At 35.6% G+C, this 20,353-nt stretch overlaps 1 protein-coding gene across 1 annotated transcript in view; it reads right to left on the minus strand.

Moving 5' to 3' along the window:
- LOC129001942 (uncharacterized) overlaps positions 1 to 20,353 on the minus strand; it is a 69,228-nt gene continuing 48,875 nt past the window's right edge. Inside the window, exons 4-8 of the mRNA XM_054429384.1 lie at positions 17,393 to 17,549; positions 9,920 to 10,069; positions 5,963 to 6,109; positions 4,239 to 4,557; positions 1 to 3,168 (exon numbers count right to left, since the gene is read on the minus strand). Coding sequence (XP_054285359.1) covers positions 2,349 to 3,168; positions 4,239 to 4,557; positions 5,963 to 6,109; positions 9,920 to 10,069; positions 17,393 to 17,549 — 1,593 coding nt within the window. The 3' untranslated portion in view covers positions 1 to 2,348. The remainder of the gene's footprint in view (positions 3,169 to 4,238; positions 4,558 to 5,962; positions 6,110 to 9,919; positions 10,070 to 17,392; positions 17,550 to 20,353) is intronic.

Genomic DNA, 20,353 nt, shown 5'->3' on the forward strand with positions numbered 1-20,353 from the left:
CATACAGGTTTATGAAAGTTGATTAATCAATATTAGTTGTCAAAATTATAAAAACAATTTGTCAATAAAAGGCTAACTCTATTGTTGACCAATAAAATTGACATTTTGCGTGAAAAGGTGGTGGTGTGAGGATTTTATAATCTGACAAAAATAAATTTTACCATACAAGTTTCTATACCTTTACACTTCACAATTAATTCAAATAATTCTTTCTCTCAATACGAATAGGAGTTGTTGAATTCAAAATTTTGACAACTGTAAAGCTGGCTTTGATATCCACACAGACGTTTGTGTACCTATTTTGCAAAAATATATATTTTACTCAAGCCTAACTGCAATTAACAATCTAGAACCTGGCATTAAGTCTTTAATTATGTATAAGATACATGAAGTCAAAATTTCAAATTGTATAGTATTAAGCTTTTTAATAGAATAACTATTTTGTGCTAGCACCATGTCTAATCCTTAATAGGAAAAATTTCCCCAAATTTCTCTTCCCACCCCACCACACTTCAGTTAAATCTATTTAAATAATGGTTTTTATCAGCTACTTTGTGACTACTGTAGTCTTGCTAGATCTGTTAAACGTTTTCTTCAGCAAAAATATATAATTTTGTAGAAAACTCTATAATTCATAAGCTATTGGATTTTTTCACTTGATCTTTTCATAGCCTATTTTGAAGTTATTTACGATTTAAAATGTAATTGACCTTTGACTAAAGATGCTTGACCATGATTTAAACATTCCATTTTCCCACTTAGTTGTAGCCAGTTTGAAAAAATAAAAATAGGGACTGTCTCTATGGAAAATTTGCTGCAAGGTCATAATTTTATTTAAATAATAGCAGAATGTGCAGCTAAGAAATACTGTTTTCTCTCTTTACACCTCCGATTAATGCTATAATTAAAAGATAACTTATTAGAGCATATTTTGTGTCCCTGCAAACTGTCATAGTACTGTATGATCAATTAGAAGGGAAAATCTGACTCAATAATAAATTGTGAGAAATCATCTCTATACGAGAGACCTATTCAACTCAAACTGGCTAAACCTGGTCAATATGGATCAAAAGTCAATGGTTCAACTTTGCATAATGATGGTATCAAACAAACAAAAACTTAAGCAAAGCTTCAAATACTAACAACTTCATCAACTTAACAAAACAGGATAAAAAATAGCACTAGCTAATAAACTAAATTAAAAAAAACTACCTAAAAGCTCTACTGTAATTGGTGTTTTAATAAATTAACACTAAACACAAAATAAAACATAAACAGTCAAAAACTTTGGTATCAAATGGTAACATTTAACTTACACTATGTCTTGGAAAACAAAAACAAATGTAGCCTATATATTTATACTTGAAACACTAATGAACACAGAATTGACTTTTTTGCCTCATTCCTCATTTCATTGTTTTAAATAAATGAATAACGAAAAGAAATTTGTCAACTGTTGATATTGTAAGCGGTTTACTTCTGTTTAAAAACATAGGTTCAAGATGGTAGATTCATTTCATAATATTTTCAAATTTATTTAGGTAAGCTAATAAATGATTAATATTGCAACTTTGAAAACTATTTGTTGAAGGTAGGGGATTTGGATGCGGTCTAAATATACTTCTCGACTAATAAAATGTGGAATGAGCAATACATGTATCACAGAAGACACTAACTACAATTAACACTACATACTACAAGTCTAATGGCAGCTATTTCAACATTCCCTGATCTGTTGAGTTATGATCAAGTTAAACGATAATCTTTAGGATGGTTACCGATACTTGGTATTTTTGGCAACAGATTGATATACAAAGGGTATTGGGAAGTTCAAATAAGTAGTCTAGTACCAGTATAGTTTGTCATGTTTAACTAGGGAAAAGAAAAATTAATTCACAAGAATACAAGTTTTTAAAGTTTATCAACTGTAGAACTATTGATTGTATAAGGGCTAAAACATGCGGCTATAGTTGGAAATGTTACCAAGTAAAACATATTGTCTGAATAACAGTAGTTTTTAAATAAATTACAGGTTGAAATAATATAGGGTACAAACATTAGGGTGACTATTTTTTTTCAGAACTCAGAAATGGTATTAAGATGAATACTGGAATTACTGAAATTATCAAGGTGAATTCTGCCAATATAACTGAGATTTAGCAATATATTACTGAATAAAATGTGATATTCATCATTCAGACATTCATATAGGAGCTTTGAGGACTTCCAAGGTAAAACTTAGATTAAGATGGAATGTTAGTTTAAATATGTAAGTAAAACTTCAATACATTTTGGGTTCTTTACACAACGTCAAACTACTCATGGGCTGATTCCTTACTTCCAAAGCTTCAATGAATTTCAGAAGTCAGAATCAACTTCCAAACTGAAAGTGGTCTTTTGAAAACAGTGACTTGCCCAGTTTCTTTCCCTCCGAGTACAAAAACACTGAAAGATGTGACAGGATCTTTGTCAGCTCGACTAGCACTGCTTGCTCGGTGGTTATCTCTAAAGTTCTTCTTCCTCTTCTCATTTACGTGATGATTATAATGATGCGGAACTATCGACAGGGACTTGGGTGGAACAGGTTTCATTTCTAGCATCTCTTGTCGACTGTTACTGCGGCCGAAAGCATCTTCCAAAACACTGTCAGGTGGACTGCTCAAAACCTTGACGTATTCTTCTTTCTTCAATATTTCTTTGATGTCAGGACCCATGTAGTTTGGGTTGGAGAAACTGTAAGGTCCTTCTTTGGTGTATGTGACTCTGTTCATGGTTTCTATACTCGCGTAGTCCGACGTCTCATCCGAGGGTTCCTCTGGAGTAATGCGGGGATTCCCGAACCGCACGGAAGCTGACTTGGGAAGTCCTTTTGAGTTTTTGGGCCTAAACTGTTGATGGATGGAAGAAAAGTCTTGTCTGGGTCCGGGGATGGGAGCTTCTTCGTCGTCCAGGTAGACGAGTTTTGTCACCTCAACTGGAGTGAGTGTACAGGAGGCGAGGGAGGTGAAGTTCGGCACAGACACGGGGTCTCGTGGAAGCACTGAGGTCACATGAGGGGTGGTCACGCAAGGAGAGGCGAGTGTCCGAGCTATCAGGTTTACACTCTGTGACTTGACCATCTCCCCTGTAGAACTGTCTGATCCGATGCTCTCATTGCTACTCAGAACACTGAAAAACACAAGGGACTGATCAAACCAATAAATACTAAACTACTTAACCCTTAAGTAGGTATGAGCTCTCTATATCATATTATATCCTTATGATATTGTTAAACATATTGATTTCTGTGGATGTTTTTCTATACCCTTTAATTTAAACTGTAATTACTTATTACGCCACACTACATTATTTTGACGAACTTCCCACGCAAGCATTTAGTCCAGAAAACAGCTGTTTGCCGCCAGCTTATTCAAATGGGGTTTCATTGCGTAATACTGTTCTGCAATGAGTTTTACCGGACACCAATCAGCTGATTATACTGTATTTAGATGGCAATGATTGGTTATAAACAAAAACATAACCTCTCTTAGAGGTTATGGCTGGTGATGTTTAGTCCTTTAGTTGGTGGAAATATATACGGATTTGTACGAATTAAGTAGTATGGCGTAAACTATCGTACGTAACTCGTCCAAAATGTGTGTACCGGACTCGTATGGTAATCCCGTACTTGACTTCGTCTCGCACGGGAACGACCACACTCGTCCGGTAAACACTTATTTTCAGGACTAGTAACGTAATATACTATTTCGTATCAAGTGAAAGCTTTTACTGCCTATATGTGTGTTGGAAGTCCATCCTCAGAGCTTTGCCCATATAATATTTTAGAAAGAGAACAAAATAAGAATATATATTTTTACCTTGTATGCTGGCACCTAAAATGTACTATTTATATCGGGATGAATATTAGAAATTCAACAAATATTCAACCTCTTATTCAGTTTATTAGATAACTTAAAATTCACCAAAACTGCAGATTCATTCTAAGGATGGTTAAAATAATTAGATCACCTTCAGCTTTAATTCTTGAAAATCCACCCTATATGAAGGTGTCAAGGATTTACGAACAGTAACAAGATTCAATAAAATTGCATTATCACTAGGGCACTCCTCTCTTCAAATAACCACAGTGAAAAGACTATGAGTGACAGATTATTTAAGGTATATGCCAACATTTCACTCTAAAACATTATTTAAAAATAATTATATAGGTAAGTTGTTTGCACAGCAAATGAATTCACCTGTAGCTACATTTGGTGGGACCCAGTCTACTCAGGTTCATCTGAGACAGTTTGGTGATCTCGCGCAGTATACTGAGGTTTGCGGTCGGCGTCGTGGGTTGTTTCCGCACTGGGGTACATCCGTCGTAGCCACCTCCGCTCCACCTATGGTACCGTCGGTCGACTGAGCCGCCCGCGCGCAGTCTGCGCTGGACAGGGGGCGAACTTCTCTGCGTAGCACTCTCTCCCAGTAGCAGATCTGATACTGTCAGTGCAACACTCTCAGACCTAGGCTGCGGCTTTATACCTTCTGTGTGTAACCGCTCCCAGCTCTCCGTACCTGTATGAACATTAGATTATCTACTTAACCTATGCATTGATTTTGATCTCTCGGTATTCATTTCCCTCACTCTTGATTTCATTAGCTTGTAACCGTACAGAACCTAAAACATCTGCCTACACAAGTTTATCACAGCGATGTTCTGAAGATCAAGATGATACATTTAAGTTTATGTTCTAACTTCGAGAAAGCTTATTGAAGCCGAGCATTTGGACAAGCCGAGCATTCCGGATGTTCGTGATTCAGCAGCGTGCTTTAGATAGGCCTACGTCCGATCTTAATAACCAATAATTCAAATGAAAGCTGGTATTTCACTGAAGGTTCTTAGATCAAAATATAATTTAGTAAATATATCTAAAATGAAATTACATATCAGAGAACTAATCAAATTTATGTTTTTTGATTGAGTAATACAGTAAATTTATCTTGAACTTAACTGATTCAAACGATCAATATCTCAAATGAAAGCCTGTATTTCTAGGAGTATTTTCAGACCAAGACATATAAAATAGGAAAATAAAAATGGAGGTACAATAAATTGATTGCAGATAAGTCTTAAAATAATAATGATTATTATCGCGTGCTCCATGTAGAGTACGTTTGATCTTAATAATCAATAGCTCAAATATAAGCTGGTTTTTCACTGAAGGTTCGTAGACCCAAACATATAGGATAATTTTATTAGAACTGGTGAAATACGTCTTTAATTTAAGTAAGACTTTGAAAAAAATAAAATTTATGTTTTTTGATCGAGTAATACAGTAGTAATTTCATCACCATTTGAATGGTGATGCAAATCTGTGTGTGCATCCCTTTAATTTAAGACCAAAAATATGAATATCAGTTGGGTAGAAGAGCCATAACAAACTCGTAAAAGAAAAACCAAATTTATCTCCCATAGGAAATGTACAGGGAGGAAGTTGCTTTTGTGCATAACTCTTAAAAGTTAAGCCAGATAAATGAATGCCGATGCTTGATAGCAAATCTGTGTGTACCTTATTTAATACTAAAATTATGAAAATCGGTTGGATATAAAAGCCGAACCAACTCAGAAAAGAAAATTTTTTAATATATAGGTAAATTTGGAATCCCAGTAGGTAACATTTTTACATTTAGTATGGCTTTGGCTTGGGAAGATTTTCTTTTCCAACATATGCTTTGCTACAAGCTATTGTGGTTTAAACCATAGCAAGTTAATCGGCTTTTTTTTAACAACTACACTTCAATAGTAATATTTTGCATTTACTCTATAAGTACAATTCTATGAACATGCTATTCAAACACTCATGGTTTTCAAACACAAAATTAGCAGCATTAGGATCTTGTATAGTAGAAAAATATAGCCTAACCTTAATTTACATAGATTTGTTTGGTTCAAGACAATATCTTATTGTTTTATTATTACCAAAATGAAATCTCCACAGCTCGTTAAGTGGCTGGCCGTCTCTTTCTCCTCCGAATACTATCATGGACGACGGCAGCTTACACGTGGCGTGGCTGTGTAGTGGCCCTGGATTCACCTTTGTCTTCACAGAAGTCCAAGTCTTAGATACTGGAAAATTATGAAATTATTTAGTATGCAATTTGTTATAACACAAAGACCCTTATTGGCAAGAAATTAAACCAGCTACAGTAGAACCCCTAATATCCGGCCTCAGAATTTTGAGCGTTCTCGCGGTTTATCTGTTTCCTGTTCAGTGTGTTTTGTTCAGATACATTTTTAGAATGTTCACTACTCAGTTGAGCTGGTAGATTACCAAAAGAGACTTAAAAACTACTTTTAACAAATCACAAGTTGTTATTGGGAAACGGACTTTCGGCCTGCGCTGCCCCTGACTCGGCCTGGGCTGCCCCTATTATGTGGTGTAAAGGGTAGGTTTCTCGGGAGTAGGTACCTGACCTGAGCTTGCGCTTTACCCACTAAATCCCAGGAATCTCCCGGAAATACCTGTGGGGTGGTGGACAGGGTCGTCGACACAGGAAACAGGGCAAATAGCATTGGAGCCAACCTTCTAGGAAATACATTACTATTGTATTAGAATACTGCTGTAATCTTTGGCATTAACGACTCAGGAAGTGATGGTGTCTACGGGTGGTGGATATCCGCCCCAAATAAACCTATTTTTGTTTCAAAATTTTAGATTAAAAAATACGCAAATTCTTACTACATATAATAAATCTTTTATGCTTCTTTTAATACTGTATATGATAGTGGTTTTTAGTACTGTATTATGACAAATTTAAATGTAAAATACTTGCAGTTATTTGAACTTGAATTCATTATTTCTTAGGCCGCGAACGCTAAATATGTAACAGATGTTCGTTTACAGTAGTTAAACAATAAAAAATAGTGCATTTCATCACTAGAGGGTACCTATTTAACAGTACTGTATTACGAAACATTTATATGTAAAATACTTGTAGTAATTTGAACTTGAATTCTTTATTTCGTTGGCCGCGAACACTAAATATAAAAGTAACAGATGTTTGTGTAAGGTAGTAAAACAATACAAAATAGTGCATTTCATCACTAGAAGGTGTCTATTTAACTTTACTGTATTACGAAACCTTTAAATGCAAAATACTTGTAGTAATTTTAACTTGAATTCTTTATTTCGTTGGCTGCGTACGCTAAATTTTGGCCGTAAAAGTTTAATTTTGATACTTACTTGTTCTGTGTTATTTCACCTAATAACAACAGTACATTTAATTCCATCCAACATAATTTTTGTTGGAAATGCACAATGTTGAATTGTGTGTTCCAATTATTAAATTGCAAATTACATTAATTAATTGTTGAATGAAATGCATAGGGGCATTTAATTCCATCCAACTTAATTTTCTGATTTTGTATATAACAAACTGTAAATTTATTTTATTGATTGTAAATATCTACATCACTAGAAGCCTTTTTTTAGTACGGTAATTGATCATTTAAACACTGCAGTTACAAGTTTAATTTTAATATTTTGTTGTACCAATACACCAGACTGTTAATTAATATATAGGATTATATTTTAAACGCATTTTTATAACATACTTGTCTCTTGTTACATTGGTTTAGTTTTTAATTTCGTATTTTATACTTAGTTTTTATCTGGTTTTTACATAACAAATTGTTATTTACTTTCACTTTGTATTTGCTTGTAAATAGGACACTACCAGAAGTTTTTTTAGGTAAACATTATTTTAAACACTGCAGTTTTTTGTTTACCTTACACCAGACTGTAATTGAATTAAAGTAGGCCTATCATTATTTTTATACTACGTCTCTTGTTTAAATTATCTGAATGAATGTACTACGAATGTACATTCAGCTGTTAAACTACAATTCACACTTTAAACTGAAACAAGAGGTTCTACCCGTGAATTCACGGGTGAACAGAAACCACCATTAAATTAATTTAATCAACTTTGACTTTATATTTCATTTAAAGGGCCCAAGTTCGAGAAATTTTCATGTGAAAGGATGTTAAAGGCAGTGGAACCTTCATACCTTACGTCCTAAGGTTGGCCGAGGTTGTACCTGAACACGCAGCTCTCTTTCGCGACATCTTTAATACTTTTCAATGAAATTGCGATCTGAGATCGGTGACAACCTCTTGGAACGAACAACATACATGGTTTGTTAATCTCATAGTCATCATGGTTCGAACACTTTTAGTTAATCACTTGTAACAAACCGCTATAAATAGCTTCACTGTCCATTCACCGCGACTCTTTTAAGAACGTAAAAGTAAATAATAAAATAAGTAAACAAAAATGTAAACAAACAAACTATATTTTCGATTGCATTGGCCAGCTGTTGTTCACTAAATTAATCAAATAATAACTTCCAAAACATGCAAGGCGTAGCCTTTTGAAAATCAGCCTGTGGGGCAGAGCCCTTAGGGAGTTCGTCCATATCAATACTTTTCGGCAAAATCTACACACTCTAAGCTTAATTTTGATATGCCATATGCCTATATTTTTATTTGGTAAATGGCCTTAACCGTTTACATAAAATTTGATTGTATCACTGTAATAATATAATATAGCCTACTGTTGTATGGATAATATTTTTACGCCACACTACATTATTTTGACGAACTTCCCACGCAAGGATTTAGTCCAGAAAACAGCTGTTTGCCGCCAGCTTATTCAAATGGGGTTTCATTGCGTACTACTGTACTGTAATGAGTTTTACCGGACACCAATCAGCTGATTATACTGTATTTAGGTGGCAATGAATGGTTATAAACAAAAACATAACCTCTCTTAGAGATTATGACTAGTGATTTTTAGTCCTTTAGTTGGTGGAAATATATATGGATTTGTACAGATTTATTAGTATGGCGTAAATTATCGTACGTAACTTGTCCAAAATGTGTGTACCGGATTCGTATGGTAATCCCGTACTCGACTTCGTCTCGCACGGGAACGACCACACTCGTCCGGTAAACACTTATTTTCAGGACTAGTAACGTAATATACTATTGTACTATTGAGTGGATGGATTCTTATGTAAACAAGCCTTGAAATCATATTAAGTGAGACTAATTCGTCAACGTTTGTGATCTATGAAAGCTATAGTGACAATAGGCGGATGGTGGCCCCACCTTCTGCAATAGCCTATCTATAAAAGCTATAATGTATATACAAAACTATAATATCTATAACTAATATTATGATGGTCAATTTATACATATCCACTGTTTTTGTATCTTGAACTGAGGTGACACATATGTCGTCAAATCGTCGTTAAAATTGGTTAAAAACTGTTTAAATATACAACTTTTAGCACGGTGTTTGTAACTAAACTAGCCCAAACTTAGATTTAAATCCATTTAATACCTGCTCTTGCTCTGGAGTGCTCTGGGGCTCAGGTCCTTCTTGGAAGTACCGTACCTAATCCTATTCATAGTTTTTGGCCAGCTTGCTGTGTCAAACACCCCATATCACCCCTTCCCTACTTCCCTCTTACCCACAAAATCTTTTCAATTTACCTATAGGGAATCTTTTGGGGACAGCAGACTCAGAGCTACCCACGTTCCCTATTGTTTGTTGCGGAGGGTAAGTTTCTCATAATCACCCCAGGCCGAAAGTCCTACACTCGTTGTTATTACATATACATATTATCGTTTTATTAATAGGTTGGTTTATCCGGCCGTTCAGGGGTTTTACTGTAAAAAAATACATTAATGCTTACTTTTACTATTATGCTTGGTGATCATAGTTCACTATCACTGATCAGTCATCCTTTCCATTTTCAATTCAGATGCCAGTTGGCACTATCTATCAACCAAAAGGTTACAAGACCGTTCCCTTACAAAACATGTGAAAAACACAAATGGCATAAGGACACATACAGAAAAATAATTACCCATGTTGAACCTCCATAGGTCAGAACGCTCGTTGAGATCAGTCATTCCTCCGTAGATCCACATGGAGTCGTCATGGACCACAGCTGAGTGTTTGTGTCGTGCCGGTGGACAGTTCTGACCAGAAGACAACAGGTGCCACGACTCTGACTCTATAGAAACAAATGGTTCTGCACTTAATGAAAAATATAAGTATAGTGTAAGGAGCTTGGCGGGATAGGACCATCTAAAATAAATGGTGGAAAGCTTGTCTGAAAGCTAACTAGAGGGTGGAAGGTAAAATAAATGGTATCAGCAATCTGACACATACTTTCTCCCATAAGCTTGTTGATAACATTTATCATGGGTAGGAGTAACTGTTAGAGAGGATAAATTTATATTCTTGTCATATAGTACATGCTCCAATCTTTAGGCTATCAAGTGTCTATGTAACTTAGGCCTATATGACTTCTTCTTCTTCTAAGAATGAATGTATTATTCTTCCTATGTCCGGAGTCGGTTGTGAGGTTATGTAATGTCCTCGTTACTTCATGTGTGTGCTGTTGTGTAGTAACTATAATAGACAATAAAATGTTCCATATCCACATCATTGCGCGTCATTTAATAACCCTAACAGTGGTTATGGGCCCAGAGGCCGTTTGTGGATATGGATATTAATAACTGGAACATTGTGATATCAGTTTGTTCACGGGTTCGCGAGTAACGATTGATCCTAACCTACACATAGGTTTTGCCGTGTGCGACTACGTGAGACTTTTGTTCATAGTTCTGAAGACAGTACCGACAAAAAATGAGTGCTTCTTCAGGTCTACCTATTGTTGAAAAACTACAGGGGAGGGAAAACTTCTCAACTTGGAAATTTGCAATGAAGGCATATCTCGTACATGATGACCTTTGGGATGTCATAGAGGAAACCCCACCGGACCCGATCAGTGACAACTGGAAGAAAAAAGACAAGAAAGCCCATTCAAGAATTGTTTTATTTGTGGATAAGATTAATTATTCTCACATCAGAGACACTAGAACGGCTGCAGAAGCTTGGAACGCCCTGGAAAAGGCCTTTGAGGATTCTGGCTTAACAAGGAAAGTTGGCCTACTAAAAACCTTAGTCACAACCACGCTTGAAAAATGTAAGTCTATTGATGATTATTGTGATAGAATCATAACAACAGCTTTTAAGTTAAATGAAATGAAATTTAACGTTAGTGAGGAGTGGATTGGTACCTTGCTACTCGCAGGTTTGCCTGATCACTACAAACCGATGATCATGGCATTAGAAAATTCGGGAACACCTATCACTGGTGATTCCATCAAAGTAAAACTCCTTCAGGATGTGAAATCCGAGGACTGGACCGGTGAATCTGCTCTTTATGCCAATAAACAGTTTAGGTCTAATAAGTCGACACCGCTAAAATGTTTTAGGTGCAATAAGCCTAACCATCTAGCTAAGAATTGCCCTCAATTAAATGGTAGTAACAATAAATCAAATAGGCCTAACCAAAACAGTAGGTTTAGACCTAATGAATCTAGATTTTCAGATAGGCCCAATAAAAGTAGGCCTAATGAGTACAAACATGAAAATAGCCATGATACAAGTAAGAAAAATGCTTTTCTGGCTGTAGACAGTCATCGGCGTACCCATAATGAAGGTTTATGGTACTTGGATTCATGTGCGTCCACGCACATTACAAACGATGTAAATAAGCTTAGCAATCTAAAACCAAATAGCTGTACAATAGTTTCAGCAGATGGTTCAGATCTAGTTGCAGTTAGTTCTGGCACTGTAGATCTTGAGCTATATAATGGTAGTGAAGTTGTAGACGTAGAAGCCAATGATGTTTTTCACATACCAAGTTCGGCAGTTAACCTACTATCAGTGAGTAAGATAGTTAAGAAGGGACACACTGTAACCTTTGACAAAAGTGGGGGTTATGTTCATAATAATGAGACAGGTAATTTAGTTGCAACAGCTCATCTAAAAAATGGAATTTATTGTATGAATACAACAGAAATAAAAAACTGTTTTTATTCTGAGAATAAAGGTATTTTATGGCATCGTAGATTAGGCCATCTGAACCGGAAAGGTATGTTAAAGCTGTCTAAAATATCCACAGGCTTAGACGACAATATTGTAGTGGAAGATCCATGCGAGCTTTGCATAATGGGAAAACAGACACGTTTACCTTTCAAACGGAGCAAAATGTACTCTGAAAATATTCTAGACCTTGTACATACAGATCTCTGTGGACCTATGGAAACTGCATCTGTCGGCGGACGAAGATACTTCTTGACATTCATTGATGACTTCTCAAGACTCATGTATGTGTATTTTCTCAAAGAAAAATCTGAGGTGACAAAAATCTTCAAAAGTTTCAAAGCCATGGTCGAGAAACAAACGGGAGCGAAAATAAAGAAAATCAGATCGGATAATGGTGGCGAATACGTCAATGAAGAAATGAAGAACTATCTTTCTTCTGAAGGAATTGTTCACCAACTTACGACTCCCTACTCCCCTCAACAAAATGGAGTCGCGGAGCGAGCCAATAGAACATTAGTTGAAAAAGCTCGAACAATGTTGTTTGATGCAAACCTGCCTAAAATATATTGGGCTGAGGCTATTTCTTCAGCTGTGTACTTAACAAACCGCTCGCCTTCAGCAATCCTTGGAGATAGAACACCTTATGAGATATGGCATGGGAGAAAGCCCAGTCTAGCTCACCTGAGAGTATTTGGATGCAAAGCCATGGTACAGATACCAAAAACGCAAAGAAAGAAATGGGACCCAAAGTCACAAAAATTTATTTTTGTAGGCTACTGTGCATCAACAAAGGGATATCGACTTCTCGACCCTAAGACGAACAAGATTACAATCTCTAGGGATGTAATATTTTTGGAAAACCAAAAAGAAGAGGATCCTGAGACCAGTCAAAAGTTAAATAAGCAAGTTCAGGAGAACAACGTAAACCTTTCAGCACAAATCGAGTCAAGTGAAGATGGATCTGAAGAGAACGAACATCATGCAGAAGATAATCTCCCAAATGAAGATGAAGCTACTGATGATGAAGATTTTCTTGGTTTTGAAAATGAAGACGTACCAAGTGAAGCACCACGACGATCTGCTAGACAGAAGAAACCGAAAACTTGGCCTGATCATGTAATATACTACAGTGAAAAAAATGATGATACAGAAATCACCATAGAAGAAGCCCTAAGTGGTGAAAGATCAAAACAGTGGCAACAAAGTATTGACAAAGAAATACACTCCTTGATAAAAAACAAAACCTTTGAAGAAACTAGCCTACCTATAGGTGTAAAACCATTGAAAACTAAATGGGTACTAAAAATTAAGCCCGCATGTGAAAACCAAGAAGAAACTCTCAAGGCGAGACTGGTAATCAAAGGATGTAGCCAGATAAAAGGGATAAATTACGAAGAAACGTTCTCACCTGTGGTGAAATATTCATCCATACGATACCTCATATCCTTGGCAGCCAAAGAAGATTTGGAGATAGATCACATGGATGTGACAACAGCGTACTTGTACGGAGATCTTCATGAAGACGTCTATGTCATACCACCCAAAGAGATCGCTACTTCAAAGGATGGAAACGTTTGGAAATTGAAGAAAGCCGTCTACGGATTGAAGCAAGCTGGAAGAAATTGGAACAGAAAAATAGACGAAGTGCTATCTGGATTGAACTTTACGAGATCTCAAGCTGATCCGTGTGTTTACTATTCAAGACAAGGAAATAACCTACAAGTTATTGCTCTATATGTCGATGACATGCTGTTCTTCTCGAACAACAAGAAATCCATGGAAAAGACGAAGAGTACTCTCAAGACTCACTTTGATATGAAAGACCTTGGACCTGTCAACCATTGTCTCGGCATGACCATCACTCGAAACAGAGAAGCTGGAAAAATTTGGATCTCTCAAGAAGACTACACCAAGAAAGTTCTACAGAGATTCGGTATGAGCGAAGCGAAGCCAGTAACTACTCCACTTGATCCAGGTTTGGACTTCACGACAGTAAGTGACGAAGAGACGGACATGGTGAGTGTTCCATACCAAGAAGCTATCGGTAGTTTACTGTATTTGTCACAAATAACAAGACCAGACATTTCTTTTGCTACCAACTTATTAAGTAGATTCAATAACTCTTACAGTAAGGTACACTGGTTAGCAGTTAAAAGAATTTTTAGGTACTTAAAAGGGTCTGTTAATTTTAAATTGGAATTTTCAAGGGAAGAGAATAAAAATGTAATAGCCTATTGTGATGCAGATTGGGGAAACAAAATAAATGAAAGATATTCTGTTACAGGTTGTTTGTTAAAATGTTCTGGTAGTTTAATATCTTGGTTCAGCAAAAAACAGAGAACAGTAGCATTGTCCACTTGTGAGGCAGAGTATATGGCATTGTCATTTACAGTTCAAGAATTGTTATGGTTAAGACAGTTAATCTCAGAGATTGATCCAAAAAATGCTCTGAACCCATTTGATGTATATTGTGACAACAAAGGTGCTATTCAGTTGACAAAAAATTTTGTAACTAATGCTAGATCAAAGCACATAGATATTAGGTATCACTTTTTGAGACAACATGTTGAATCAGGGGTTGTTTGTATTAAGTATCTACCTTCTGAAGAAATGTTAGCAGATGTTCTGACCAAGCCCCTAACAAAAGTTAAACATGAGAGTTGTGTACAACATTTTGGAATTGTTAGGCATAGTTAGTTTAGGGCCTAACATATTCTTTTCTGAAATGCATAAACCTAGCAAAAATGAAACATGTTTAGGGGCCTAGTAAATTTTTCTGTGTGTTTTACATATTTTGCTGAATATAAATTTAAGGGGTGGTGTTAGAGAGGATAAATTTATATTCTTGTCATATAGTACATGCTCCAATCTTTAGGCTATCAAGTGTCTATGTAACTTAGGCCTATATGACTTCTTCTTCTTCTAAGAATGAATGTATTATTCTTCCTATGTCCGGAGTCGGTTGTGAGGTTATGTAATGTCCTCGTTACTTCATGTGTGTGCTGTTGTGTAGTAACTATAATAGACAATAAAATGTTCCATATCCACATCATTGCGCGTCATTTAATAACGCTAACAGTAACTATGATATTTTATTGGGAAATATCACAACAGTTGCAACAACTTTTGGACTGTAACTGTTACAGCAATGGAGGGTTGCACCATTTTGTTTAGAATTATAAGGACCATAACTCATTAATTTTAATCAAAACCGACCTTTTTCTTAAAATCAAATTTTTTTTATTTTATGGAGTTTTTATGGAAATATATCATAAGTTACAATAACCTTTGGACCGTAATTTTTACGGAAATGGGATTTGTACCATTTTGTTCCAAATTTAAAGGAGCATGAACATACAAATTTTAATCAAAACCGGCCTTTTAAAAAAAATCTTATTTTTTTGGGGGGGGGGGGTTTATGATGGGAAAATAAAAAAACCTAATTTACAATAACTACCTAATTGGGCTACCTAATTTACAATAACTTTGGAACCATAATTTTACAGAAATGGGATTAATACCATTTTGTTCAGAATTTAAAAACTACAACATACTACATTTTTTATCAAAACCGTTCATGCCACTTTTATGAAAAATCAATTTTTCTGTTACGATTATTCACCATTAAAATCAAAATTTGGAAAAAAATTATAAATAACGCCTGGATATACAATGGGTTAGTACCCATACATAGCAAATTTCATCAAAATCTGTTTACAGGCGGTGTCTGTAGCTAGCTCTGTACACATACACACACACACATACAGACATCACTTTGAAAACCAAACATTTTTAACCAGGTTTTTTTGGCCAGTCAGAGGAACCCAAAACGGATATACACTCAAAACTCAAACTAGAATATTTGGACAAAAAATACTTTCTCCATATGTACAGGACCATGTATAGGGGCCAGGGGGGGAAAGTAAAAAAGAATTCTTTGCTCACAAATCGTTTCTTTGTTACCTTTAACTATGGATTGAGGATATGGCTTATTAAAATTGAGGCCACTTTAAGAATAAATACCCCCGCCGCAGCAAACCTGCAGACTAAGTGAATTTCTATTTGACTGATTGGATTTACACTGAAATGTCTACTTAAAAACAACATTTATTCCTGATTTAAATAGAATATAGATTAAATAGATCATTTTTGCTCGAGTTATCGTGCTAACGGACACACACATATATATATAAATATATATATATATAAATATATATATACTAGCTGACCCGGCGAACTTCGTATCGCCTAAGTTATAGGTTTCCCCTAAGACAGACCGATGGAAAGAAAGTACCGTTACGTTTAATTTTCAAGATGATCTCGTTCGCATCGCTCAATCACGTCCTGGTTGAAGTTCGTTCGCTACGCTCACTCACCTTTGGGTTGAAGTTCGTTCGCTACGCTCACTCACCTTTGGGTTGGAGCTCGTTTGCTACGCTCACTCACCTTTAGGTTGGAGCTCGTTCGCTGCGCTCACTTGCCTTCAGGTTAGCTCGTTCGCTACGCTCACTCGCCTCCAGGTTGAAGTTCGTTCAGGTTGGAGCTCGTTCGCTGCGCTCACTTGCCTTCAGGTTAGCTCGTTCGCTACGCTAACTCGCCTCCAGGTTGAAGTTCGTTCGCTACGCTCACTCACCTTTTGGTTGCAAATTAGCTGTTGTCATAAATGTAAAAGAAATAATAGTGCTGCACCCTGTTGGTAATCCTTGTAACTTTAATGCTATTGAACATCATAGAACAGAACCAACTTGTTTAATTGAAACAGCTGTTAAGATTCATTAATTCCATTTCTCATAAGGTTAACATGGGAAACTACAGAGCCACTGGGGCGGAGCCCTTTTAAGAATTCCGAAACGGGAAATAGTTTACGTCCGATTCGCATACCTACAGAATTTACACACCAAATTTCATAACGATCGGTGAAGTCGTTCCGGAGGAGTTTGCAGACAAACACTGTGACACGAGAATTTTATATATTAGATATAAATATATATATATATATATATGAATTTGAACGGATGGTGTTTTTGGCCTCTAGGGACCTCAAAACGAAAAAAAATCGGTCCCGCGTCCAGGTCTTACCATGAGTACTACGGTAATAGCTTATTCCCTATATGGGAAATTCGCTAAAATTAATGTAGTTGTGAGTTGCTCACTGAAATAGTGTGTTAGTGTGTAGGTAAATAAATTACTAATTTATGTCAAACATGCTGATGTTTAGATTAAGTCAAAGAGTGAGGTCAACTTACTGTAAACTAAAAAGGCTATTTAAATCTCATCAACTATCTTGGAGATGGCTAAATTAAATTATTTGTGAAGAAAAAACTTGATAAACATATAAATCATTGTAGCTCATAGGGTTCCAGTGGTACTTAGTGGCTAAAGGTGTCATCAATAGTATTCTAGTCCTAGTCTACAGTGCTGCTGTAAGCCTACTTACCAAAGTGGAAAGCCCAGAGTTCGTTTGATGAGCCTCGTAAGTCTCTGTAACCACCATAGAGCAACATAGCTCCACGATGTACAAGGGCTGAGTGTCCACGTCTACCTTTAGGCACGGACACTCCCTTCTGTGACTTGATCTTGCGCCACTGGTTAGTCTACAACATCGCACCATGTGAAATGAAGTATAGATAACTAGCTTTTATGAGTGTTACAGGTTTGACCAATGAACATCTTCTTTTAGATTAAATATACATGCCGTATTCATTTTCACCATCACTGTACAGTATTGTCATATGGATGCCTATTGGAGGTGTTATCTATTGTTGACTGAAACCTGAAACTCAGCAACGTTGTTGGATTCCCTATTTAGGGCTAATTGGAATAAAAATTCACTGTGTAAAAAAAAAAAATATTTATCCAATAGTTATAGCCTTACTGTTAGAGTAATAAAACTATGAAGAAAACATTTCGACGTATCTAATTCTAGACGTTATAGAACGTAATCAAACTCCCATAGTCTGTGGTATGCAAGGGTGTCTTCACTGCTTAAACCAATTTAAAATAAACAGTATTTGCAAACTGAGATTTTCTACCATTAGCTTGTCAACAACCCTTATCATGGGTAAGTGGAGGGAGTAACTATGGTGTTTTATGGGTAAAATCACATAGATTACAATAACTTTTGAACCTTGATTTTTACAGCATGGAGGTACAGAATTGGTACCCACACAACCACATAAAAAATGCATCCACATCAGACCACAGGTGTAGTCTGTTATTCTGTATACAAACTTATCCTTTATGAAACCACGTTTTTGGGTTCAGGGGGACCCAAAACCGATATTTCCACCCGCCAAAAGTCAAACGCTAACATTTTGACAAAAAAACTTTATCTTAAAAAAAACTGTGCTAGGTAAAAATAATGACACATTTTATCATAAACTTAATGGTTTGTATGAAATACAGAACAGAGATTGACCGAGGATATGTATTCAGATTATTATACTTTGTATGCGCTTTTTGTAAAACAATTAATACGGTAATTAAAATAAAACAAAATAATTCATAAAGAAATTGTTAAAATCAAAGTCTAGATGAAAAATCCATGCTAAGTAATTCTGGTAATCTTGGTCCAAAATAAAACATATCACAGTTTGAGTCAAAACATGACCCAATTCAAGACGGGATGGGTCATTACTTGCATGCAAAGGACATATAACAGCAGTAATATGCAAAGAGCGCCAACTTGGCTGGAATAGTGCAGAATATAAAATCTTCACTGATAGCCTAACTTCAGATGCCAAAGATGCCATTAGGAAAACCATCTGAATATATATCTGACCATGTTTTTTCCACTTTTAATGAAAATTTTAAGTCCATAAAAATTTTAATTAAGTGTTTTAATTAGTTATTTTTAACTTTGCATTATTTTAGGAAAGCACAATTTTTAGTAGCCTACACATTTAGGAAGAACTGAATTAAGAAGTAGGAAAAAACTATATAATTTAAAATTACCTTAATAGTCCAGGCGCTGAGGGGGTTTGAGCATGCATAAAAGTGTAACGAAATTTGACTTTTGATTGTTGCTATGGGTACCTAGTAGATGAAGAAAATCGATGTTGTCGCATTTCTAGATGGTTAATAACATGGGGGGAAGGGGGTGAAGTTGGGGGGCCGCCCGGGGGGCCGCCGCGCACAAAATAGCTTATATCTCGAGAACCAAAAGTCATATGAATACGTTAGACACCTCAAACTGTGCAGAAAAATGCATTCTACAAATAGATTATGTAGTAGTTTCACAGAAATTGACAAGAAGTTACTAAAAATTATATTTTTTAAATTTACGATAAGTATAATCAGGAGTATAATGGTTTTTGTTGTTGTTTAGAACCATTAATTTTTAAATTGACAACTTTTGAGAGTAGTACACTATAGGTAAATAGTACTTCTGTATAATGAAACTATTGCGGTACATAACTTAACAGCTATACAATCCTCAGATCCAATAAACATAACACAAACAAAGGCGCAAAACGCGTCGCGGTCATTGTTCCTGCTGCCGTAACTAGTAATGGCGAGTACAGTTCAAGCTGAGACTTATATTATACTTTTAGAATGATGGAGATTCTGAGGATTCATTTGCATATCTATATATATATAAAATAGTATTGAGCGACTATTATGTAGCGGGAAATATAGTTTGTAAAAGAAGAGAGTTCAAAATATATTTTGGTGGTGGATCGTTTCCATCACCATCTGAAACTGCAATAAATTCCCTACAATTTATACATCTCCGAATCTGAGGTTGGTTATAACAATTTTATGTAGTTTTGAAAAGGTGATAAAAATTATGTTTTCGTAAAAGAATGTTAACATTTCACATTCTGACGTAAATTACTCAGGAAATTTCGATTTCAACAACATTTAACTATACATTTTTAGAAAGAGCTTTTACTCTTAAATTATGCAGTGTAACAAGGCTACAAATACAAGCTAGGAATACAATGGAAACTCCATGTACAGTATCTAAACTTAAATTTATTTAATTACAATACAAAATTGATTGTAAAAGAAAAGAAACTAAGGGTTCACAATAAAAGTTTACAAAGGGTGCAAATGAATTTACTAAATTAAGCTTTAGGCTAGGCCTATTACAATAGTTCTAATTTAGGTTGAGGGGTTATATTGCATGGATCTTTATCTCAGGTGGGGTGATTGAGCGGCGTTTGAATTTAATTTTGTGATTATATATAGCCTAATTAAATTTTGTTTTGAAATATAAATTATGTTCGAATTATTTTCTGAAAGGTTAATTAATTTATGTTCTATATAAGCTTCTATTAGTTTCTTGACTTTTAAATTATGGTACAAAAGTTCAAAAGTTAGGCTTAAAAGTGTTGTAATGGCTTCGATCCAAGGAAAGAAAATGTCTACTGGAGTGATCTCACCAAAATTGACG

The sequence above is a fragment of the Macrosteles quadrilineatus genome, unplaced genomic scaffold (genome assembly GCF_028750875.1).
Source record: "Macrosteles quadrilineatus isolate MER2022 unplaced genomic scaffold, UCM_ALF_1.0 Scaffold_9__3_contigs__length_116548681, whole genome shotgun sequence".
Classification (NCBI taxonomy): domain Eukaryota; kingdom Metazoa; phylum Arthropoda; class Insecta; order Hemiptera; family Cicadellidae; genus Macrosteles; species Macrosteles quadrilineatus.